Here is a 27,215-nt window from a genome sequence, read left to right on the forward strand (position 1 = left end):
TAGCTCGAATAAAGTCATTTTCAATCTAGCAGAATATTAAGTGTTATTTTATTTATTAATATTTCATTAGAAAGATAGCATGATTATTTATTTTGCTATATCCACCATTCATAGCAATTTAGGTTGTAAAACACCATTTTAAAAATATTCAGTAGTTCTTCTATTGGAAGATAATATTTGAAAGCAAATGAAAGTATTCTATCAGCTAACATAGGTACCATGGAGACATGAAAGATAAATCAGACACACCTCTACCCACCAGAAACTTACAAAATGGAAGGAAAAGCAAGGCTTGTACATAAACATATAAAATGGAGCAAGTAATAAAAGCCACAACAGAGGCACAAACTGTTCTGGGGAACCCACTTCTGTGATATCACTTTAAAACACATGGTAACACATGCCAACATGTTAAGCCATTAATAATTTCAGTACTAAATGCCAAGGTATTTTAATGACTTAATCATATGGCATCTTATAATGGTCATTAATACTAACATTTTCTACTAGATATTTTCCTACTCAACATCAATTATCTAGGTATTAGAAATGTTAATTATTCATTAAACAGTCATATGATATCATCTACAAGATTTCCTGACTCGTGTTAGAATGTTCTGCTGCTCTCAGGTGCCATTTTCTGAGCTTATATTCATTACACTTCTCTTCAGATAATTTAAAGCAGTATAGTTGATATAAAGACATGAAATCCCTAAGTTGTAGCATACAGTAAAACTGCATAAGAATAGTTTTGTATACGGCATATAAACCAAAATGGTGTTCTGTTGGAAAATGTGCTAACCAAGGAGTTCCATTCCTCCCCTACTCTAAAGAGACTCAATGCCTGCAAAATCTATCTTTTCAAATCATGACCTTTTTTTTTCCTATGTAAGTGTGTGAGGTTTTCTGTAGTTTTCAAGCCAAACATCACTGTCATCATTTTCTGCAGTCCTCAGTTCAGTTCAGTTCAGTCGCTCAGTCGTGTCTGACTCTTCGCGACCCCATGAATCGCAGCACGCCAGGCCTCCCTGTCCATTACCAACTCCTTGAGTTCACTCAGACTCACATCCATCGAAGTCAGTGATGCCATCCAGCCATCTCATCCTCTGTCGTCTTCTTGGACTAAAATATATTATATCATTTTTTATGCCAAATGATAAAGCTGCTGGTATGTGGCTCATAAATATTTTATTAGGTTTTATATATGCATAAGCTAGTGAGGTGTCTTATTTTCATGAATTTATTACAACAATTAAAGTAGTCATAATAATAAAAATTTGCATTTAAATAATTCTTTTCTCTTGGGAACTCTGAGTGCTTTTGCACATCAATTAATGCCAGATGACAGCATCATTATTCCCAACTTTATTTTATTATTCCATCTTTATAGTATGTTGCTTTGGGTTTTTGTTTCTAGCCAATGTCAATTACTGGGCTGGCTGTTATCAGGCCTCCAAAACCAGGTTTTTTGAGGATTAATTACATAACAGAATGATAGTGCTCAGTAGAAATTCTATGACTGAAAGATTTGCTTTCACTAGATATAGATCAAAAGTCATTCCCTGGCTTTACTTTCAATCAAAATCTTATCTATACATTCAAATTACACATTAAGAATTGCTATAAGCTGTTTTTCTATCATTAACAACTTTTCCTTTCTAATCACCAAATTAATTATTCATTTAAAAAGCTACTTATACACTAAAAACAGTATTTTTAGAAGTATCATCCTTGGGGTTGTAGCATTTTTCTTCTCTAGAAGTAAAGGTACTTACCATGGGATTCATAGACAGGCTTCAAGGGGTCTGTCATTTTCTAGAAATTCCCAAAAGGGAAAGAACAAAACACAAGAGAGGTCTTGGCAGTAGTTGTTGCCAGATTTTTGAACCTGCGCTTGTGGGAGATCCGTCTGGGAGGGATCCATTTCTGTTTTAAGGATCCAACACAAGCCAGGCCTTGAGGCTTCTTTGGGATTTGACTGTGATTTTGATATTTCTCTGATTCTCTTTTCACACTTTAAAAAAAAAATCACTATTCTGTTATGCTTAGTTACTTATAATAAATTCTTCTTTTGGAAGTAACTTTCTGAGAGATTAGGAAATCCTATTAAATGCTTCATCTATGGCCTTTGTTATTTTAATATTTAAAACAAATAATTCACAAATGCAACTCTGCTGTTTTAGAAGGAAAGTTATGGAAGGAAAAACAGACAGAGGGAGTAGCAAGGGTTCTAGTTTCTGCCTAGAGTTGTTGTGTGCACATTTCTGTCAATGCCCACACAGTGAATTATTGTAACTTAGTTCTCTAAGAGCCTAGTTTCTAGAATCTGTTCTAGTACATATTTTATGAATCTGCTTCTGAAGCCAATATCTCCTTTCTGGCTACTCCAAGGAAATCCCAAACCACCAGATATTTTAGCATGAGTCAAAGTCTTGCAATCTACAAATTTTGTTTGAAATCTCTAGGTCTTGTATATGCTATGTTTCAGCTATTAGAGCAGGCCAATGACACTGAAGATGAAACTACATCTTCATTTCATATGTTCACAGAATATTTCAGCCATTTCATCAGGGAATTTTGATGATGGGAATTCTAATCATTCTTATTGACTGGGTGCCATGTGCAGTGCACTGTAAGTGGGGTGAAAAGGTGTACAATTAAGCTACCAAAAGATGGATGCCACACTCATTTTCTCTTATTGTATTTTCAGCCGCACCGCATGACAAGCATGTGGATCTTAGTTCCCCAGCCAGGGACTGAAACCAAGCCCCTGGCGTTAGAAGTGCAGAGTCTTAAACACTGGACCCCCAGGGAAGTCTGAGGCATTTGTAAAAACTTTAATTCTAAAGATTAGAATTTCCAAACAATTCTGTCAATTAAGAATTACCTTTGAAGTTTTACAAACAAGTAATTTAGGCTCAGAAAAGTTTAATAAATGATCTGAATTTACCCAGTTTACTAAATGTAAAACCATGATTCAAATTCAGCTGCTAATTCCAAATACCCTCCTCTTATAATTCACTGTTCTCTTAAAGTACTGGGTCACTTTTTTGAGTTTCAGTTAGATTTTGTTTCTTTTAAGGGTTGAACCCTTCCGGTAAAAGCTCATTGTTCAATGAACAAAGTATAATTCAACTTTTTAGGGAGCTCCTCCCAGAATGGAGTATTAGAAATATTTAGCCACTGTTTTAGACTGTGGGTCTTTGGGCTGCAACAGTTATATGAAAGATTATACCCTTTTGATTCATTATTTCCTGTTTTTTATTTAGCCAAGATATAAAACATTTGTTCAGTGTATAACCTGAAAAAAATTAACCAAGTGAGTCAATGTAAAAAGCAGAAAACACACCTGGCTAAAATCCAAAATCATTATTGCAAAATTCAGACTTAAATTGAAGAAAGTAGAGAAAATCACTAGGCCATTCAGGTATGACCTAAATCAAATCCCTTACAATTATACAGTGAAAGTGACAAATAAGATTCAAGGGATTAGATCTGATAGACAGAGAACTATGGAAGGAGGTTCGTAACATTATTCAGGAGGCATTGAACAAAACCATCCCAAGAAAAAGATATGCAAAAAGGCAAAATGGTTGTCTGAGGAAGCCTTACAAATTGCTGAAAGAAGAAGAGAAGCAAAAGGCAAAGTAGAAAAAGAAAGATATACCCATTTGAATACAGAGTTCCAAAGATAGCAAGGAGAGATAAGAAAGTCTTCCTCAGTGACCAGTGCAAAGAAATAGAGGAAAACAATAGAATGGGAAAGACTAGAGATCTCTTCAAGAAAATTAGAGATACCAAGGGAACATTTCATGCAAAGATAGGCACAATAAAGCACAGAAATGGTATGGACCTAACAGAAGCAGAAGATATTAAGAAGAGGTGGCAAGAATACACAGAAGAACTGTACAAAAAAGATCTTCATGACCCAGATAACCATAATGGTGTGATCACTCACCTAGAGGCAGATATCCTGGAGTGTGAAGTCAAGTGGGCCTTAGGAAGCATCACTACGAACAAAGCTAGTGGGGGTGATGGAATTCCAGCTGAGTTATTTCAAATCCTAAAAGATGATGCTGTTAAAGTACTGCACTTAATATGCCAACACATTTGGAAAATTCAGCACTGGTCAGAGGACTGGAAAAGGTCAGTTTTCATTCCAACCCCAAAGAAGGGTAATGCCAAAGAATGTTCAAACTACGGTACAATTGCACTCATTTCACATGCTAAGCAAGGTCATGCTCAAAATCCTCCAAGCTAGGCTTCAACAGTACATGAACCAAGAACTTCCGGATGTACAAGTTGGATTTAGAAAAGGCAGAGGAACCAGAGATCAAATTGCCAACATCCGTTGGATCATAGAAAAAGCAAGAGAGTTCCAGAAAGACATCTAATTCTGCTTCATCTAATTCTGCTAAAGCCTTTGACTGTGTGGATCACAACAAACTGTGGAAAATTCTGAAAGAGATTGGAATACCAGACCACCTTGCCTATCTCCTGAGAAAGCTGTATAACTGATCAAGAAGCAATAGTTAGAACTGAACATGGAACAACAGACTGGTTCCAAATTGGGAAAAGAGTACATCAAAGCTGTATACTGTCACCCTGCTTATTTAACTTATATGTAGAGCAAGCACATCATGAGAAATGCCAGGTTGGATGAAGCACAAGTTGGAATCAAGACTGTCGGGAGAAATATCAATAACCTCAGATATGCAGATGACACCACCCTAATCACAGAAAGCGAAGAGGAACTAAAAAGCTTCTTGATGAAGGTGAAAGAGGAGAGTGAAAAAGCTGGCTTAAAACTCAACATTCAAAAAACTAAGGCCATGGCATATGGTCCCATCACTTCATGGCATACAGATAGGGAAACAATGGAAACAGTGACAGACTTTATTTTCTTGGGCTCCCAAATCACTCCAGATGGTGACTGCAGCCGTGAAATTAAAAGATGCTTGGTCCTTGGAAGAAAGGCTATGACAAACCTAGACAGCATAATTAAAAGCAGAGACATTACTTTGCCAACAATGGTCCATATAGTCAAAGCTATGGTTTTTCCAGCAGTCCTGTATGGATATGAGAGTTGGGCCATAAAGAAGGCTGAGTGCTGAAGAACTGATGCTTTCGAATTGTGGTGTGGAGAAGACTCTTGAGAGTCCCTTGAACTGCAAGGAGATCCAACCAGTCAATCATAAAGGAAATCAGCCCTGAATATTTACAGGAAGGACTGTTGTTGAAGCTGAAGCTCCAATACTTTGGCCAACTCATGAGAAGAGCCTACTCAGTGGAAAAGACCCTGATGCTGGGAAAGATAGCATGCAGGAGAAGGGGACAACAGAGGATGAGATGGTTGGATGGCATCACCAATTCAATGGACGTGAGTTTGCACAAACTCCGGGAGATAGTGCAGGACAGGGAAGCCTGGCATGCTGCAGTCCATGGGGTTGCAAAGAGTCAGACAGGACTGAGCGACTGAACAACAACAATGCAAGATGTTAACAGCAGGGGAAACTGAGCAAGGGAGAAAGGGGTACATAAGAGCTTTCTACACTATCGGCCTGATCATCTGTGAGCCTAAAACTGCTCTAACAAAACCAAGTCTATTATTTTTTTAAAAAGGAAAATAAATTTAAAAAACAGTTAGTGAGGTTGGTTTTCAAACTGGTCAATGAAAGAGTTAATGTAATATTTAATGAGCTTAAGTACAGAAAGAATCTAATCAAAAGGGAACCATCCTACACTGCTGGTGGGAATGTAAATTGGTGCAGCCATTACGGAAAAAGCAGTATGGAGGTTCCTCATGAAGCTTAGGAGAAGGCAGTGGCAACCCACCCCAGTACTCTTGCCTGGAAAATCCCATGGACAGAGGAGCCTGGTAGGCTGCAGTCCATGGGGTCGCTAACAGTTGGACACGACTGAGCCATTTCACTTTCACTTTTCACTTTCATGCATTGGAGAAGGAAACGGCAACCCACTCCAGTGTTCTTGCCTGGAGAATCCCAGGGACGGGGGAACCTGGTGGGCTGCTGTCTATGGGGTTGCACAGAGTCGGACACAACTGAAGTGACTTAGCAGCAGCAGCAACCTGTACTAGCCAGAGCTTTTGCAGAGGAGACAGGTTCCCTACATTTTGCTATTTATGCCTCATATCCTTTCATTCTACATTTCTGTGCAAGCTACCCTTCTGCATCATATTTGTTTTCCCACAGTTCTCAGAATCTTTCAATCTGATCTTTCCATGACCAGCAGAAGGAGACCAAGGAGACTAGGGCACTCCCAAACCTGAGTTTTTATGTCTAGAATTCTTATTTCTAATTTTATAGAGCTGGTATTCATATATCAACAGTAAGAAATTTAAAAATAAAATTATGCTTTGAATCCTTAGACAGGGTATAGTGAAGGAGATGGGTTAAATTCAATCTAACCATTCTGTGGAACACAGACTCCAAGAAAACAGGCTCTATCCAAGGCCAAGACTCAAGTTTGATGATATCAAATGCAGTACTCTTTTCATAAAAGTATGCAGTCTTTACATGATTGCCTCACAGACATCTTATCCTGTTAGGTAAGGAGTGAGGATGTCCTGTAACAGCTGACTCCATAACTACACCTTTGGAGTCTGCCATTCCAGTATGCAAAAGCCAGAACCTGGGCTCTATTTTAGTAAGTATGTGTTTAAATTTTAACATATAATAATCATAGAAAATTTAACAGAAGCAGCAGCAGGAAGAGGGGCAGGAGAGGTTGGAAGATGAATGAAGATGAAGAGGAAAGGAAGGAGAGAGAGGGAGGGAGAAGAGGAGGAAAAAAAGAAAAATCATCTACAACTTCAGTACCCTGAGGTAAGAAATGTAAGTACTTTAACATCCTGGGTGATTTGTAATGTTCTCCACACTCTTGTAACTTGCCTTTTTCTATTTAACATCTTTTTATGGGAGGCAGTCTAGGAAGTGACAGAAGTTGGCAGGAACTGCATAGGTAGTGGACAGGAGCATAAACTCCAGAATTAGACTGCCTGATTCACATCATGGCCCAGCTTCTCATTAGCTGTGTGACCCTGAGCAGCCTACTCGACCTCTCTGTTACCCCAGTTTCCCATCTACAAAATGGAGATAATAATAGTAACTACTTCTTCATAGAGTCCATCATGAGGATTCAGTGGCTTAATATAGCTACTTACATCCACTTATAAAAGTGCCTGGCACAAAGTATACTCTATATCAAGGGGAAGCAAACTTTTTCAGTAAAGAACCAGATAGTAAAAACTTTAGGCTCCGCAAGATCGTATAGTTTCTATCACAACTCCTCAGTATAGCCCAAAAGCAGTCATAATTAATGAGCTTGCTGGGTTCCAATTAAACTTTATGAAGACTGTGCTTGAATTTCATATAATTTTCACATCATGAAATGTTCTTCTTTTGATGATGTCAACCATTAAAAAATGTAAAAACTATCTTAGATGGGTAGTTGGCTGGGTCTCTGGGCCAAAGTTTACTGACCCCCTGTTCTGTATAATTTGCAGATATTATTATGTCTCTAATATCTTTCTATGAATTATTTTTAATAGCTGCTTAGAACAATTATAGGTAACTGTTTGGATGACCTAAAATTTACTTAGTCCCCTATGATTAGAATTTAGGTTAGTTCCAGTGTTCATTACTATAAGCCATTCTCCAATGATTATCCATGCAAAATCTTTGTGCGCATTTACGATTAAACCTACATCTTAAACTGCATGTAGTGGTAGCTACCAAAATCGCTAGCAGTGCATCTAAAAAAGAAACAGACTCTGAAGAAGTAGCCCTGAAAGTAAATTTTGGATAGATACAGCAAATTTCAAACATGATAGAGAAGGAGGTCTATAAGTAGAATATGTAGCCATACACACAGAACTTGCTCTGTAATACATACTAAGCCTTTTATACATATTGAATCAATTAGTCTCCCAAACAGTCCTGCTGCTGCTACTGCTAAGTCGCTTCTGTCGTGTCCGACTCTGTGCGGCCCCATAGACAGCAGCCCACCAGGCTCCCCCGTCCCTGGGATTCTCCAGGCAAGAACACTGGAGTGGGTTGCCATTGCCTTCTCCAATACATGAAAGTGAAAAGTGAAAGTGAAGTCGCTCAGTCGTGTCCGACTCTTAGAGACCTCATGGACTGCAGCCTACCAGGCTCCTCCGTTCATAGAATTTTCCAGGCAAAAGTACTGGAGTGGGGTGCCATTGCCTTCTCTGAAACAGTCCTGAGACAGGTGCAATGATCATCATCATCATCCCCAAGGTATAAAAGAGGAAACTGAGGCACAGAAAAGCTAAGTAACTTCCCCAAGGCCACACAGAGGGCTGGTGGTAGAGGAAGGATTCTAACCTGGTCTTTGAAGCACTCTGAGCCATGTTCTTGAAGAAGATGCGGCACTGCTTCTCCACTAGACACACCTGGCAAGGGTCCACACCCAACTACTCACTTTATAATGTGCCCGTGGTCTCTGGAGCATGTTTGGCACACACGAAAGACCTCACACTTTAATACTCGGCACAAACTCTGTCCGTCAATGGAACACTTGGGGTGGAAACTGTGAATGCCCAGCTAATATTCCCCTTTTGTCCTCCAACTCCTCCCCTGTACCTATTTTTCATTAATTTGCCTAGCATTTCTTACCCCAAACAGTTGTCCTCTATAAACAGTAAAGACTGATTGGGGCATACTTTCATAAGCTGGCTTTTCAAATTAGGGGTCCCGAATCTGCCAAATTCACGTGGCAAATTCCGGTGGAGCTTCGCCTCCAGTGGAGACCTGGCGTTGCCACGGAAATGCAAATTTCAGATCAATACCTTCTTTCGATGGAAACAAAACAGTGGCTGGTGTCGAAGTCTCCCGCGTGGCCCCCCAAGCAGCAGCAGGGCCGGCTCCCCGAGGGCGCCATCCCGCGTCCGCGACGGTGGGGACCAAACCGCCAGCTCCGCCGCCAGGTTCAGACTCCAGAGTTGGGCGCTCTCCGGGTCCTTTCGCCTTGTGCTCAGATGCGAGCGACTATCCTAGAAAGGAGTTAGGCGACTTTGTGGGGAAATGATTCTAGTTTTCTTTCTTCTCCTGATTTTTCTCTCTCCTGGGACCCGACCGCTTCGAGTTATCCCCATGAGGATGAACAACCTTCGCCGCTGGCCCCAAGATGTTGCCCGCCCCTCACTCGTGCCCAAACAAGGGCAGAACCCAGAAGAAGAGAGGAAACCAGAAAAGAAAAAGCGGGTGTTTCAAATGGACCACACTTGTGCCGACGCGGCAGCGGAGTTGCAAGAGCCAGGACGGGAATCCTGGCTGAGGCCGGGGACTCCGCCCGCCGGGGGGCGCAGGGACGCCGGGCGCGTGCGCGGTGCGGCCCCAACCCCAGCCGCAGCTGCCGCGATGCCTATTTTAGTCAAAGCCGCTGCCGGCGCCCGGACCCGGCACCGGAGGAGCAGCATCTCAACCCGGGATCGGCTGAGGTTTTCGCGTCGCGCTCCCGTCGGGTGGCCAAGTCTGTGTCCCCCTCAGCCGCCGCTGCTGCACTAAACTTTGGCCAGCTCCGCCCGGGCTCCGCGCCAGGGACGAGCCAGGTAAGGAGCGAGAGGAACAGCTGCCTCGGGCTCCCCCAGGGCGCCCGGTTATTTGCAGGCTCGCGCTCTCTAGGCTAAATCGGGAAGTGAAAGTTAGATCCCTGCTCCGCTGGGAGCAACTTTGTCCTCCCGGGCGGTGGCTGCGGGATCTCCGTGCTCCGGATCACTGGGAACCCCGCCCTCTCCTCTCTGGCCGCGCCCTCATGGGGTTCCCTGTCCTTGGAAGCCGCCCTTCACCCGGGGTCTGGACAGCACGGTCACAAACCTTCAAATGTCAACTGCTGCCACTCGAGTCTGGCAATGCCAGCGTCCTCGGGTGCCCCGGCCCCATCGGGTGTCCGTTCCCGCGGTCTGCTGCCCGTAAGCCCTGGGTGAGCTCAGCCTCTCCACTCCCCGCAACGCTCCCAGGGCTCCCCACCCGCGAACCCAGTACCGCTCTTCCTCACCCTCTGTAGGGCCTCCGGGTCCCACGCGTAGGCAGCGCGCAGCCGGGCGCACCGTGTCGCCCGCCCTGGACTGCCGCTGGGAATGCGAGGTGAGTCAGGGCGCTCACTGCACACCCCTTGGGCCCGAGAGCTTCGGACCAAGAACAGTTGATATGGCCTTTCCTCTTTGAGGAGCGAGGTGAGCCGGGCGCCTGGGGAGTGCAAATGGATAGGGGACCGGTGATCCACCCGCGCCCTCTCTCCGTCGTTTCGGAGGCTTTGGGAAACCGATTGTCGGCCAGACAAGTCCCAGAAACTGCTGGCTTTTGAAGCAGGACTAAGTGTGAAAAGACTTAGTAACATAATGCCTTTACCATTCCGAAAATAAACAAAGGTTCAGTTAAGGTTATGCAATGAATTGAGCCAGTCTAGGAGCACAACTTTTGCTCATTGTTGTTACCTTTTACATTTCTGCAGTTTGGTAAAGGATTAAGGTTAGTTTCACCATCTAGCTACTGAGCCCTGCACACACCTATTTGAAAACCAACAGATCAACAGGACTTTACTAGAACAGGGAATTTAAGAAATTAGACTCCAAGGAAACTAATACAAGAAAGAAAATTGCTCTTGATTTAGTCAGAATTAATGTGAATGCTTATCATTTTACCCGTCTAACCTCTCTCCGTTAGACCCGTGCATTCTCTGCATAAGGATAATTCAGTGTAAGCCACATGAATCCATTAGGTAGTCGTCAAAAGAAATCGAAACCGGCAAGATCCTATCAGTATTTGTTGACAGTAGATCACTGGCATTTCAAAATAGACATATAGAAAAGTATACACAGGTAAATACTAGACCTATAGATAAATAGTAGACATATAAACATACAAGTAAAATGAATCATATGTTAATAACTATATAATATATAGACTATGTATTTTAATAAGGTGTGCTACATCAAAATATGTTATAGGATTAATTCACTTTTTAAAAATCCATGTTACTGTGTCCTTGGTTCTTGGGCTAGTAGATCATCGTTTCCCTGTCATTTTTCTTGACCATAAATTGGTACTTCTAGTTCCACTTGGAGAACTTTTAAAAGCCTGAAATTGAATTACAGTGGATTAATTGACAATACAGGTATAATCATGTGGATGTGAGAGAGAATATGTATTAACTGACTGCGTAAATCTCTACTAGAGCCACAGGCTGTTAAAACTTGAAAAGGTTTCAATGACCATCTAGTCCAGTTGTCTCAATTCTCAGGAAGAAACCCACCCAAAGAGCAGAAGTGACTTTCTCTTACTTAGGTTGGCTTTCCTGGAGCTCATAGTACAGAACCTGACTCTCAACCTCCGGAAGGCTTGGCGGTCTCCTGCCTTTACTACTAGGCTTGGGGAGACTGAAAGGTAATTTCTAAAAGTGTTTGTCATTTTTATATACTTTACATATGGCTTTTACCTCTGCCTCTGGCATTCTCTACAGAGACTAGGCTTGGATATACCTAGATGAATATGACATAGTCTGCCTTGTAGGGAACATAGGGTAATTTGAGGAACAAATGGGACAATGGAAATGAAAACACATTCTAAAATGCAGTAGAAATGGCAGTGAATTTTAGCTTATATGATACTAATGCATAGGCTGATGTTGACATCATGAGTGATAGAGGAATTTAATATCATTCTCCTTCTTGAAAAAATTGTGAGATTAATTCTGATTTGGTTCTTGAAAACAAACTGTATAAATTGAGTTATTAAAATAATGATTCCACCATCCTAAAATGGGCTTGAATAAGCCTATTCAAATCCTTGAAGTATATATTGTACAACAACACAGAACTATAGCCAGTATTTTATGATAACTATAAATGGAGCATAACCTTTAAAAATTGTGAATCACTGTATCATACACTTGTAACATATGATATTGTACATCACGTATACGTCAATTAAAAAGTAGTTGAATTTCTATGATTTCTTTCTTTTCAGAAAATCAATATCTAAGTCAACTATTCCTTATATGTATGAACCGTTTTAGAATTATGAGATGAGATCTTTGACTTGTTTATTTACTGTTTGTAAATTTAGGCATGCATGTTTTTCTATCGTCTTAAGAGATGTGGAATTCTTTCACATTAATGTATTAATAACATCCTTGAAAAATGGCCAACCTGATACCAATTCATTCTATCACCTGAAACCTTTACTTCAGTATGATGAAAAAGAAAGAAATGGAAACATATGGCTTATTGTGTGAACTTATTGGAAGGAAATTCATATTTTTAAATGAAATGTTTAACATATTTTGGGTCTCCATTTGGAATTCTTTCCCTGAAACAGAACAATTCACTTATTCTGTAAATCTACATAGTTTTTGTCAGGGACCAATTTGTATAATTAATAATAAAATTTTTAAAGTACCAGAGAAGACTGATCATATAGTCGTGAAGTAGTGCCATTTTGTGTTAAGGTTTATGTAAACATGTGTAAAATGTATTTTCTTTGAAATGTATTTGCTACTGATTCTAATATTAAATAGTCAAATGCATACTCATGACCCCTCCTACATATAAAGAACCTGGAAGTTTATTACTTTTCAATTTGTGAGATCCTTCTAACTAGAATTTTTATGGGAAAGAAAGTAAATGTTTAAATTAGAAGGTTAAAGGAGTAAATGTTAACTCTCTCTGTATATATAAATGACTATAGTAATATAGTTATTATGTGTGTATATGTTAATGTCTTCTTCATGGAGCACAGCCTTATCACAGCGAAGGTGCTTGTGTAACTCAATGAAGCTATTAGCCATGCTGTGCAGGGCCACTAAAGTTGACTGGTTCTATGAAGACCTACAACGCTTAGAACTAACACCAAAAAAAGATGTCCTTTTCATCATAGGGGATTGGAATGCAAAAGTAGGAAGTTGAGATTTCTGGAAAAACAGGCAAGTTTGGCCTTGGAGTACAAAATGAAGCAGGGCAAAAGTTAACAGGGTTTTGTCAAGAGGACATGCTAGTCAGAGCAAACACCCTTTTCCAACAACCCAAGAGAGGAGTCTACACATGGACATCACCAATACCAATCAGTCAATACCAAAATCAGACTGATTATGTTCTTTGCAGTCAAAGATGGAGATGCTGTATATATTCAGCAAAAACAAGACCTGGAGCTGACTGTGGCTCAGATCATGGGCTCCCTATTGCAAAATTCAGGCTTAAGTTGAAGAAAGTAGGCAAAACCAGTAGGCCATTCAGATATGACCTAAATCAAATCCCTTATGATTATACAGTGGAAGTGACAAATAGATTCAAGGGATTAGGTCTGGTAGACAGAGTGCCTGAAGAGCTATGAATGGAGGTTCATAACACTGTACAGGAGGCAGGGACCAAAACCATCCCAAAGAAAGAGAAATGCAAGATGGCAAAGTGGTATTCTGAGGAGGCTTTTCAAACAGCTGACGAAAGAGGAGGAGCAAAAGGCAAAGGAGAAAGGGAAAGATATACCCAACTGAATGCAGAGTTCCAGAGAATAGCAAAGCAAGATAAAAAAAAAAACAAACCCTTCTTAAATGAACAATGCAGAGAAACAGAGGAAAACAGAATAAGAAAGACTAGAGATCTCTTCAAGAAAATTGGAGATATTAAGGGAACATTTTATGCAAGTTCAGTTCAGTCAGTCACTCAGTCATGTCCAACTCCTTGCAACCCCATGGACTGCAGCTCTCCAGGCTTCCCTGTCCATTACCAACTCCTGGAGCTTGCTCAAACTCATGTCCATCAAGTCAGTTATGCCATCCAACCATCTCATCATCTCTCGTCCCCTTCTCCTTCTGCCTTCAATTTTTCCCAGCATTAGGGTCGTTTCCAGTGAGTCAGTTCTTTGCATCAGTTGGCCAAAGTATTGGAGCTTCAGCTTCTGCATCAGTCCTTCCAATAAACATTCAGGACATGGAAAAACAGACTGGTTCCAAATAGGAAAAGGAGTACGTCAAGGCTGTATACTGTCACCCTGCTTATTTAACTTACATGCAGAGTACATCATGAGAAACACTGGGCTGGAAGAAGCACAAGCTGGAATCAAGATTGCTGGAAGAAATATCAATAACCTCAGATATGCAGATGACACCACATTTATGGCAGAAAGTGAAGAGGAACTAAAAAGCCTCTTGATGAAAGTGAAAGAGGAGAGTGAAAAAGTTGGCTTAAAGCTCAACATTCAGAAAACAAAGATCATGACATCTGGTCCCATCACTTCATGGCAAATAGATAGGGAAACAGTGGAAACAGTGTCAGACTTTATTTTGGGGGGGGTTCCAAAATCACATGGTTGCAGATGGTGATTGCAACCATGAAATTAAAAGACACTTACTACATGGAAGGAAAGTTATGACCAACCTAGACAGCATATTGAAAAGCAGAAACATTACTTTGTCAACAAAGGTCCATCTAGTCAAGGCTATGGTTTTTCCAATGGTCATGTATGGATATGAGAGTTGGACTGTAAAGAAAGCTGAGCACCAAAGAATTGATGCTTTTGAACTGTGGTGTTGGAGAGGACTCTTGAGAGTCTCTTGGACTGCAAGGAAATCCAACCAGTCCATCCTAAAGGAGATCAGTCCTGGGTGTTCATTGGAAGGACTGATGCTGAAGCTGAAACTCCAATACTTTGGCCACCTGATGCGGAGAGCTGACTCATTTGAAAAGACCCTGATGCTGGGAAAGATTGAGGGCAGGAGGAGAAGGGGATGACAGAGGATGAGATTGTTAGATGGCATCACTGACACAATGGACATGGGTTTGGGTGGACTCTGGGAGTTGGTGATGCACAGGGAGGCCTGGTGTGCTGCAGTACATGAGGTCGCAAAAAGTCAGACACTGAAATGAATTTCCTTTAGGACCGACTGGGGACTCTTAAGAGTCTCTTCCAACACCACAGTTCAAAAGCATCAATTCTTCATCACTCAGTTTTCTTTATGGGCCAATTCTCACATCCATACATAACCACTGGAAAAACCATAGCTTTGACTAGATGGATCTTTGTTGGCAAAGCAGTGACTCTGTTTTTTAATATACTGTCTAGGTTGGTCATAGCTTTTCTTTCAGGGAGCAAGAGTCTTTTGATATCATGGCTGCAGTCCCATCTGCAGTGATTTTGGAGCCCAAGAAAATGAAGTCTATCACTGTTTCCATTGTTTCTCCATCTATTTGCCATGGAGTGATGGAACCAGATGCCATGATCTTAGTTTTCTGAATGTTGAGTTTTAAGCCAGCTTTTCCACTCTGTCTTTACTTTCATTAAGAGGCTTTTTAGTGCCTTTCACTTTCTGCCATAAGGGTGGTGTCATTTGCATATCTGAGTTTATTGATATTTCTCCTGGCAATCTTGATTCCAGCTTGAGTGCAATGGTGGGCACAATAAAGGACTGAAACGGTAAGGACCTAACAGAAACAGAAGAGACTAAAAAGAGGTGGCAAGAATACACAGAAGAACATTACAGAAAACGTCTTAATGACCTGGATAACCACAATGGTGTGGTCACTCGCCTAAAGCCAGACATCCTAGAATGTGATGTCAACTCTACATAAAGCATTACTACAAACAAAGCTAGTGGAGGTGACGGAATTTCAGCTGAGTTATTTAAGATCCTAAAAGATAGTGCTGTTAAAGTGCTCTACTCAATAGCTCATCAATTTTTGAAAACTCAGCAGTGGTCACAGGACAGGTAAAGGTCAGTTTTCATTCCAAACCCAAAGAAGGGCGATGCCAAAGGATGTTTGGGCTTCCCTTGTGGCTCAGATGGTAAAAATCCACCTGCAGTGCGGGAAACCTGGGTTTGATCCCTGGGTTGGGAATATCCCCTGGAGGAGGGCATGGTAACCTATTTCGGTATTCTTGCCTGGAGAATCCCCATGCACAGAGGAGCCTGGTGGGCTACAGTCCATGGAGTTGCAAAGAGTCGGACATGACTGAGTGACTAAGCACAGCACAGCAAAGAATGTTCAAACTATTGTACTATTACATTCATTTCACATGTTCACAAGGTTATACTCAAAATTCTTCAGGCTAGGCTTCAGCAGTATGTGAATCAAGAACTTCTAGATATACAAGCTGGGTTTCAAAGAGGCAGAGGAACCAGAGATCAAATTGCCAACATTCACTGGAATCATGGAGAAAGCAAGGGAGTTCCAGAAAAACATCTACTTTTGTTTCATTGACTACGCTAAAGCCTTTGACTGTATGGATGACAATAAACTGTGGAAAATTCTTCAAAAGATGGGAATACCAGACCACCTGTCCTGTCTCCTGAGAAACCTATATGCAGCTGAAGAAGCAATAGTTAGAACCAGACATGGTTCAAATTTGGGAAAGGAGTACATCAAGGCTGTATATTGTCACCCTGCTTATTTAACTTATATGCAAAGTACATCATATGAAACGCCAGGCTGGATGAATCACAAGCTGGAATTAAGATTGCCAGGAGAAATATCAACAACCTCAGAAATATCAACAATCTGCAGATGGTATGACTCTAATGGCAGAAAATATAGAAGAACTAAAGAGCCTCATGATGAGGGTGAAAGAGAAGAGTGGAAAAGCAGGCTTAAAATTCAACATTCTAAAAACAAACATCATGGCATCTGGTTCCATAACTTCATGGCAAATAGAGGGGGAAAAGTAGAAGCAGTGACAGATCTTATTCTCTTGGGCTCCAAAATCACTGCAGATGGTGACTGCGCCATGAAATTAAAAGATGCTTGCTCCTTGGAAGGAAAGCTATGACAAACTTAGACAGTGTATTAAAAAACAGAGACATCACATTGCGGACAAAGGTCCATGTAGTCAAAGCTATGGTTTTTCCAGTAGTCATGTACGGATGTGAGAGTTGGTCCATGAAGAAGGCTGAGCACCAAAGAATTGATGATATTGAATTGTGGTTCTGGAGAAGACTCTTGAGAGTCTCTTGGTCTGCAAGGAGATCAAAGTGGTCAATCTTAAAGGAAATCAACCCTGAATATTCATTGGAAGGACTAATACTGAAGCTGAAGCTCCTGTACTTTGTCCACCTGATGGGAAGCGCTGACTCACTGGAAAAGACCCTGATGCTGGGAAGGATTGAAGGCAAAAGGAGAAGGGGGTGGTAGAGGATGAGCTGGTTAGACAGAATCACTGACTCAATGGACGTGAATTTGAGCAAACCCCAGAAGATAGTGGAGGACAGAGAAGACTGGAGTGCTACAGTGCAAGGGGTCACAAAGAGTTAGACATGACTTAGTGACTGAACAACAATATGATAATGTAGTACATACGTATATATGGTATAGTGATTAACAACAGCATTAGTGGTAAAGAATCCACCTGCCAATGCAGGAGATGCAAAAAATGCAGGTTTGATCCCTAGGTCAGGAACATCCCCTGGAGTAGGAAATATCATGCTACTCCCATTTTCTTGCCTGGAAAATTACATGGACATAGGAGCCTGACACGGAGAAGGCAATGGCAACCCACTCCAGTACTTTTGCCTGGAAAATCCCGTGGACGGAGGAGCCTGGTAGGCTGCAGTCCATGGGGTCGCTAGAGTAGGACATGACTGAGCAACTTAACTTTCCCTTTTCACTTTCATGCATTGGAGAAGGAAATGGCAACCCACTCCAGTGTGCTTGCCTGGAGAATCCCAGGGACGGGGGAGCCTGGTGGGCTGCCGTCTGTGGGGTCGCACAGAGTTGGACACGACTGAAGCGACTTAGCAGCAGCAGCAGCAGCAGCAGGAGCCTGACAGGCTGCAGTCCATGGGGTTACAAAGAGTCAGACACGACTTAGCAGCTAATCAACAACAAAACATCCTAACCCTTCAAATAGTAAATAACAAGGTGTTAATTTTTCAAAGTATTCAGAAAACCCATTTTCTAGTCATTTTTCCTGTGTTTGGATTCAGTGTCTCTAATGGCAGCATAATAGAAAACTATATTAAATAACTTTTAAATTGCTGTGGTTTATGAATATTGGTGATTGTTTATAGGCTAATTAAATCCCTCCTTCCTCTCTACCCCACCAAGTATGTTTAGATACAAACATATTAATAGGTAAATGTAGATATGTATAGGTATATACATCAGGGAATAGTTATGCACTATCCTAAGTATTTTATGTATTTCATCATAAAGTCAGTGAAGTATTATCATCATTAACAGATAAGAAAATGGATACATTTAATGTATGACAGAGTGGGAACTTGAACCTAGGTCTGTCTAATTCATAAGCACCAGACAAGTCTATTTACCAACATCTAGTTCACAGAAATAATTTTGGTATAATTTAATACCCATAGGGGTGGGTGATAAGATACAGCTGTCATTTTTTGACTGTCCTTTCGTTTTTTCATTTTTACAGGAATTTTCAAGATGAATTATACAGAGTCCAGCCCACTGGCAGAAGCAACTGCAATAGGTTTTACACCTGAGTTAGAAAGAATCCTACCTGTGCCTTCCAATGAGACCACTTGTGAAAACTGGAGAGAGATACATCATCTAGTTTTTCATGTAGCAAATATTTTTTTCGCAATTGGATTGGTTATTCCAACTACACTTCACCTTCATATGATACTTCTTAGGGGGCTGTTAGCTGTAGGTAAGATACTTAACTGATGTTATATAAAATTTTTCTATAACTTGCATCTGATGGGCTTTGTCTTAGAGAGGGTCTATAGCATACTAAAACTATGAGCCTTCATTAGCAAATTAGCAGTACATTGAGTAAGTTAGAACATAGGCCTTCACCCTTTTGTACTTTAGATAAAGCTAACAACATGTTCATATGTTGTTTAGATTTTCCAGACATCAGAAATCCATTTGTGTTTAAGAGTGCAAACTTTGGAGCCAGACTGTGTTATTACAATACTGGTTCCAGCACTTGCCAACTGTTATTAACTGGGGCAATAGCCTTTCTATAGCTCAGTTTCCCCAGGTGTCACTAAGGGTAAAAATAATACCACCTCCTGGGGTTTGAGAATTAGGTGAGTGTTTATGAGTGTGTGTGTATATGTGATATTTGACTTACAATAGTGCCTGGCATATAGTAAATACTCTATAGTTTTAACTATCATTTGAATACTCGTTTACTTGCTTGGAGCAGTAAAGCAACCCTGGGAATAAAAATAGTTGCCCAGACACAATAGTTAAAATAAAATTTTAGGGAGATACTCTGTGAACCCTGATGAAGCAAGTTAAATTAATCTATATCAAAATACTAAAACAGACGAATTTACCATTTTAGCCAGTGATTCTGGACAAGTTACTCTCTATGTGATTATGTCCCTGGTGATTCATTTATTCAGATGCATTTTTGAGCATGTGTAAACTGTCAGACAGAAAGTGAACAATGAAGTCTGCATCCTTGAGAAAGACACTCTTTGGGGGGCCAAAGAGAAACAGGTGGGCAGTCACATAGGACACATCAGAGGCTGTGATGCAGGTGGGCGTTCCAGTGCCAGGGAGAAACGGACAGGGTGATGGGCTCAGCAGGAAAGCAGACCAGGGTGCACTGCAGAGACAGCAGTGGAGCTGGCTTTGGGAAGATGAAGGATTCCTCATCTCACACTCAAAGGATTCCTTTGAGTGTGAGTATGTGTGGTATCCAGGTAAAAGGACAGGAGAGGGAGATCCAGCACATTGAGGGAGGATGAAAAGTAGCTCACTGTGCCTGAAATATACGATAACGACAAGGAAGGGTCAAAGAAAATGCTGGAAGGATGGCTGGAAGGTAGGGTTCTGTGGCTGTTACCTCTGGGTCAGGTAGGGATTATAGCAGGAGGAACAGTATTGAGGGAAGAAATAAAACCACACTGTATAAAAAAGCAAAAGCTAATTATGACTTTTAAGACAGAACTTTGGAGGTGGAACAGACCAAGGGAGATCACCTAGTCCAACACTGTAGAAACAAAGCAACTGAGGCCTGGGATAAATCAAATCAATCATCCAAGGTTAAGACCAGAGAACACTAGCCAAACCAGGACTATAATTCGGGTCCTCCAGCTTCCCAGTCAGTCCTTCCATCATGTTATCCTGTCTCCTTTAAGTAATAAGATTTTACATGACTTCAGTATTTGCTATGGCAACCCACTCCAATATTCTTGCCTGGAGAATCCCATAAACAGAGGAGCCTGGTGGGCTACAGTCCACAGCGTCACAAAGAGTCGGACATGACTGAGCGACTTCACTCACTCACTATCTAAAGAAGATTAAAATTTTTACACTTTGGGTTATTATTCAGGTGCTCCACATCATTTTAATGAAATTTTAAAATTGCAAGTGAATAACTTTTTTAAAAAGGAAGATTTAGTTTTTCCGTGTGTATGTGCTGTTGATACATTTGTACTGATAACTGATATGGATAATTTTAAATTTAAAATATATACTGATTCTTCCATCATAAAACCAATCAAAAGAAATTGCAAATTTGCATAAATCTTTTGGAAAACAGTCCTTTAATGTCATCAGAGTCTATAAAGCTTATTCCCTTAGCTCACTGTTGGGTCATCCACCCTAAGCAAGTAGTCACAAGAACAGATACATTTTTATATATAAAGCTGCTTTTATAAAAAATGACAGGGACTTCCCTGGTAGTGCAGTAACTAAGACTCTGCACTCCCAATGCAAGGGGCTCGGGTTTGATCCCTGGTCAGGAAAATAGATCCTGCATGCCACAACTAAGACCTGATGCAGCCAAAATAAATACTTTTTTTAAATTACAGCAAAATATTTCACCTGTCCACCAGCAGGGAGATAGTTAAATAAATTATGGTTTATCAGTTAACAATCAATTAAAACTATGTATTCAGTTTAGTTCAATTCAGTTGTTCAGTCGTGTCCGACTCTTTGTGACCCCATGAATCGCAGCACGCCAGCCTCCCTGTCCATCACCAACTCCCAGAGTTCACTCAAACTCATGTCCATCGAGTCGGTGATGCGATCAGCCATCTCATCCTCCGTCGTCCCCTTCTCCTCCTGCCCCCAATCCCTCCCAGCATCAGGGTCTTTTTCAGTGACACAACTCTTCGTGTGAGGTAGCCAAAGTATTGGAGTTTCAGCTTCAGCATCAGTCCTTCCAATGAACACCCAGGACTGATCTCCTTTAGGATGGACTGGTTGGATCTCCTTGCAGTCCAAGGGACTCTCAAGAGTCTTCTCCAACACCACAGTTCAAAAGCATCAATTCTTCAGTGCTCAGCTTTCTTTACAGTCCAACTCTCACATTCATACATGACCCCTGGAAAAACCATAGCCTTGACTAGATGGACCTTTTTTGGCAAAGTAATGAGAATCCCAGGGATGGGGGAGCCTGGTGGACTGCCGTCTATGGGGTCGCACAGAGTCGGACACGACTGAAGCGACTTAGCAGCAGGTTGGTCATAACTTTCCTTCCAAGGAGTAAGCGTCTTTTAATTTCATGACTGCAGTCACCATCTGCAGTGATTTTGGAGCCCAAAAATAAAGTCTGACACAGTTTCCACTGTTTCCCCATCTATTTCCCATGAAGTGATATAAAGTGCTTTAATGAAATGAGAAAATCACTGCAATAAATAAAAAAGTAAGTTTTAAATTGTAGATTCATTAGGTTTCCCATCAGTTAAAAATACAGAAAAACTATGAGTCAGTATTAACTATCAACAGTGGCTATCTTTTAAGTAGCAGAATTATGAGGTTCTGTTCTCCTTTTAAAAATGATTTTTATACTTTACAAGTTTTCTGCAACAACATGTGGTTTGCTTTGGTAATCAAACAAAAACCAAAATGTGACAAAGTGATATTTGACAGGTATTTCCAAGATGTGTTTGGTTTATTTCATATACAGAGGATGACAAATGTATTAAGCTACACGCTGAAGCTAGAAGACAAGCTTATTAAGCTACAAGACATCTAACATGCCCACTTCGTGGTTCACAGGATGTGCCCTTTATGTCGTCTGGGCCACTCTCTACCGATGTGCCTTGGATATCATGATCTGGAACTCAGTGTTCCTGGGGATCAACATTCTGCATCTTTCATATCTTTTGTACAAGAAAAGACCGGTAATTACTAACAATTAATTGAATAGTAAGAGATTTTAAAGCTAATCAAGTACTTTGTTCATATTTGAGAATGAGCATCTAATATCTTTAGGCCCTTTAATATCATTTTTCTGAAGATGAGACGTTTTGTGTATATATGCCTGAAAATGAAATATTTGAATATGAAATTTGTTCCAAAACGAGTTTTTAAAACATTTTTAATCATTAGGGCAATTTAGACATGAAAGAACATGACAGTATTCTTTCTTTTTAGTCATAAGTTCATTATTTCTTCTTCCTATTGATGTTCAAATGTCATTTGGTAATATCTTTGCCTAGTTATAAAATTAAGTGCTCATAGACAACTTTCAGAACACACTAATGATTTACAAATAGCTCATGTTATGTTTTATGCTAGTTTTTAAATGTAATAGCTTTTTTTTTCCTATGTCCAAAATACTCATTTAAGGAAATCACCATTTTCAGTGAGTTGTAATGAAAACAGTAATATCTAACTTTTTCTTTTCCAATCCAATTTTCTTGCTGTGTTTCCTTGGTCATACCAAGAACAAATTGATGCTAACAGAAAAGGAAAATAGCATGGCCTCTAGCAATCACTGCACAGCTGTTTGTTGACTGGTGACTGTCAAAGCACATACAAATATTCAGTAGAGCAAAAGACAACATGCTTGCTCTAATCTTATGTTCAAGGCCAGACATGCACATAGAAAAGTGTTAGAAACGATAATTCTTAGGAAGTGACAATTTCCCTGATACAGATTGATATGTGTCATAGACATTCCACTAGATTGTGACCTCCTCAAACATTGTAACCCACTCTGTTTTGCTTACTGTACTAGTCAGTTTTCACTACGTGATGCTGTTTAACAGTCTGAAAGTCTCAGTGCCATATAATAGCAACACCTTTTTTCTTCACTCACCTAATATATGGACTGTGGCAGCTGTGTACAGCTGTAATTCTATTCCACGTGTCTTCGTCATTTCAGGGCCTCTGCTGAAGCAGCAGGTTCTATTTGGACATGCATTGTCACGGCAGAGAGAAAAATAGAACAAAAGAAACACTTACTGTTTCTTAAAACTTCTGCTCAGAAGGAGCATATATCCATTCTGCTTGCCAGAGCAACTGACATGACCAAGCCTGATGATGTGGAGTAGGATGGGGTAAGAGGATATACGATCCTCTTTCAGGGGTGGAAGCAGCCAGGAGCTGCACACAATGGGATCATCTACCACACTTACTGTTGTGTTCCCTGTTACAGCCAAGCATGGCTGGCACGTAACTGGTGCTCAAGAAAACCTGTGATAACTGAATGCTTTCAAAGAGAGGAATTTATAGGGCTTCATGGAAGAACTGGGGCTTGAGCTAAGGCTGGCCGGATGAGCTGATTATGAATTTAAGTCAGTTTTTTCAGTTCATATGTTCATCGTGCCACACTGGCTAGTGTGCATGCTGAAAGTGAGACATCTATGAATTAAACACTCATTATGAAAGCTCTAGAGTGGAGAAGGTAGATGATAGTAATAATAAGGATTTCAGCTTCTCAATATCAGAACTTACTAGAATCCCACGTTCTGAACATAAGATTCAGTAGTCATTGATGTGATAGTGCCACCAAGGAAGTAAATCACTCAGTATCTGTGCTTTTGTTTCTTCTCGGGCTATAAGCCTATCTTTTTGAAAAATATAAATGCTAATTCTTCATTAAAATGAAACAGCAGGAAAGTGAGAGTGTCAGAAAGGCTGCAAGTAACATCTGAGCAGCCCTGATCTCCTGGGTTTGTAGCTTCATGGCATAGCTGCCACAGATTTCATTGAGATGGATGATCACTTGAACATAGAAGTTCATTTGCATGCAGTACAGATTTCCCAGACTAATGCTGGGCATACAGATAGGCTTGACTTGGCCTTGGATAGTCTGACAACAGAGGCGACTGAGCCATTTGAATTTTACATTCTTCACTTTGCTTTGGAATAAATACATGAGAAGTAGTAATTACAGCTAAGGATATTTGATTTCCTGTATTAACTCACTGGATAATAATTGCACATAAGTAAAACATTTAATGCATCAATCTTCGTAAATTTATTTCCAAGTTGATTCCTAATTTATGTACTTATTTCCTTGCTGTAATATTTCAGAGTTAGTGTAACTTCCTTCTGTGAAACAGAAATGTTCTAAAATGAAAAGCTTTTATTAATATGTTATTTATAGAAAATGCTAAGATGGGCAAGGTGAATCCTGTGACAACAATCAGAACCTCCACGGTTGCTTGACAGTGCATAGAAGGAGATGTAATCAACGATGCAGATCTTCACCATATGCTGTCCGAGTTCAGCTTAACTGCAAACGTGCCCTTTTAGCATCTAAACTTACATCACCACTTACTCTCGGTGTCAGATTCCACTGACCAAAATATAGAAGGGTGATGGCATATATTGCAGATCCATTTATTCTGAAAACTCTACTTAGACCACAGCAGCTGATGTTTCGGGGTTGCTGCATTAGATGTGGCATTCGGTCACTGCTTCCTTTCAGGTAAAGATCGAAAAGGAACTCAAAAGCATCTACCGGCGATTGTTTGAACCCCTCCGTGTGTCTCCAGATTTGTTCAGAAGATTAACTGGACAGTTTTGCATGATCCAAACATTGAAAAAGGGTGAAAGCTATGCTGTAGAGGAGCTAACCTCAGTTGACGACCGTCTGAGTATTCTCCTGAAAGGAAAGTAAGTGCTCTATGGAAATCAAAATGCCTTGCTTGCCTGGAATCTTCTGGCCTCTGGGTAGGAAATGAAAGAAAGGGAATGTTGCCAACTAATGGAGTAAGCGGTCATGGAGGTAAATTTTCATCTGGACAACTGCATTATAGAATGTTAGAGAGTAACGTGGTAAAGTTACGTAGGATTTATCTCAGTGAATCATGTTGCTATCAGGATTTTTACTTGTGAATAATTTTCACCTTTTTAGTAAGTTTAATGAGGCAGAACTGAAATAGGTTTAAATTGGGTATTAAAATTTAAGAAGCTTATGCGTGTTTTAGAGGTGACTTGCTTATTTTTTTGAATATCACAAAAATGCAACTTCTAGGAATATCAGTCTCCTGGGGAGACAGCATTGTCTGTTCTCTCTCAGAAGTGTACCAGTTTGAATAATGAATTATGTGGTCATTCCAGCTAGACACTCGGACAAGGCAATGGCACCCCACTCCAGTACTCTTGCCTGGAAAATCCCATGGATGGAGGAGCCTGGTGGGCTTCGGTCTATGGGGTCACTAAGAGTCAGACATGACTGAGCGACTTCACTTTCACTTTTCACTTTCATGCATTGGAGAAGGAAAGGACAACCCACTCCAGTGTTCTTGCCTGGAGAATCCCAGGGACAAGGGAGCCTGGTGGGCTGCCGTCTATGGGGTTGCATAGAGTCGGACACGACTGAAGTGACTTAGCAGCAGCAGCAGCAGCAGCTAGACACTCATGAAATTAGACATGTCTGCTTCAATATGGACACTTTTTTCCCCTTGTTGTTAGTGAAACTCATTTTGAAACTTATACGTGTGCCCCGGGAAGTGCTTTTTAATTAAGTCAGTCTCCTGTGGGGTGTTTAAGTTTTTACAAAATAAAAAAACCCATAAAGATTATGGAGATTTTAAGGCTTGTCATGTTATGTGTGAATTATTATGCATTTATTAACACTAATTTCTGTTATCAGAATGAAGGTTTCCTATCGAGGACATTTTCTGCATAACATTTACCCCTGTGCCTTTATAGATTCTCCTGAATTTAGATCAACCCAGATGCACAAAGGTGAAAAATTCCAGGTATGTTTTGGCATGATTTTAAAGAAGATTGAATGTCTTATTCAATTAATGTCGTATTCAAAATCCAAAGGATATGGATGGAAAAGTGGCCATGATTTATTGAAAAAAGAGATTACCATATGGTATATATAGTATGATCCCATTTTTTGCAAAAATTTAAAAAAAAATTATTTTTGGCAGTCCTGGGTCTTAATTGCTGCATGTGGGCTTTTGTCTAGCTGCAGAGAATGGGAGTTACCCTTCAGTGTGATGTGTAGGCTTCTTATTGAAGGTGGCTTCTCTTGTGGTAAGGGCTTAGTTGTTTTGTAGCATGTGGGATCTTCCTGAACCAGGGATCAAATCTGTGTCCCTTGCACTGGCAGGCAGATTCCTAACTACTGGACCATCAGGGAAGTTCCTTGTTAAACTGAAAGTGGTGTGTATAGGTACCCAAGAAGAGATCTAGAAAGATATATCCTAATTTAGCTATTATGTTAACACATATTTCTGAAAGTTTGATTGCTTTGTTATCTTCCTTTTTGTTTAGTTGAATTTTTATATTTTTCCCATAGAGAACATCTAATGCTTTTGTTATTAAAAAAAAAAAAGGAAAAGTTCAGTCATGGATAATCAGTGTTCTTAAAACATGTAATTGGTTACTTTTACTGTGGAAAAGCAGGAAATTGATTTTGCCCTAGAGAACCTACTTTGTTAATCCTCATGAAAAAAAAATTTAACCACTATACTCTTAAATGTAATAAATATATTTAAGGGCAAAGAATGAAGTTCTTTACAGTTAGAATAATTTGAAGTACTCAGCCTGACTCTTTTAATATCTTAAAAAAATGAAAATGCTGCATTATGTGATACTTTGTTCTGATTCTTCCTGTAAATGTCCAGCTGTCATCTGTTTTATTCCCCTCAGTATTGTCAGGAAAGTAACCAAGAAAATGGATGAGAGTTTCCTTAGCCTGAGCCTCTAGCTAAACAGCAGTAAGGAAGTATCCTGAGAATAGGGTTTCTTATGAATGGGAGCCACATTAGGCATTACTGACAGGAGGGTAAATGTAAACATTCAGGTGGGAAATGGAATAGAAGGGGATGCTACCACCTGACAGAGGAAAAATCAGTGTTTCTTGGTGACAAAGTCTTATTGTTGAGTCTCATGTTGAGATGCCACACTCTTGGGGATGCCACATGGAGATACAAAGGGACATTCACAGACACTAGTTAAGTGGATTTACAATGGTTTCAGGCCTGCCGTGCTCCTACCCTGCCTGAATAACCACACAACGTGTTAAAGTTATGTGCATTTACTAGAGGGTCTCATATAA

At 40.4% G+C, this 27,215-nt stretch overlaps 1 protein-coding gene across 1 annotated transcript in view; it reads left to right on the forward strand.

The window, feature by feature from the left end:
• The first annotated feature begins 9,376 nt into the window (after window positions 1-9,376).
• Window positions 9,377-27,215, forward strand: part of BVES (blood vessel epicardial substance) — a 50,786-nt gene continuing 32,947 nt past the window's right edge. Inside the window, exons 1-5 of the mRNA XM_061427715.1 lie at window positions 9,377-9,595; window positions 18,411-18,647; window positions 21,962-22,086; window positions 24,624-24,811; window positions 25,794-25,902. Of these exons, the coding sequence (XP_061283699.1) occupies window positions 18,422-18,647; window positions 21,962-22,086; window positions 24,624-24,811; window positions 25,794-25,902 (648 nt within the window). The 5' untranslated portion in view covers window positions 9,377-9,595; window positions 18,411-18,421. The remainder of the gene's footprint in view (window positions 9,596-18,410; window positions 18,648-21,961; window positions 22,087-24,623; window positions 24,812-25,793; window positions 25,903-27,215) is intronic.

This window comes from Bos javanicus, chromosome 9 (genome assembly GCF_032452875.1).
Source record: "Bos javanicus breed banteng chromosome 9, ARS-OSU_banteng_1.0, whole genome shotgun sequence".
NCBI classification, from domain to species: domain Eukaryota; kingdom Metazoa; phylum Chordata; class Mammalia; order Artiodactyla; family Bovidae; genus Bos; species Bos javanicus.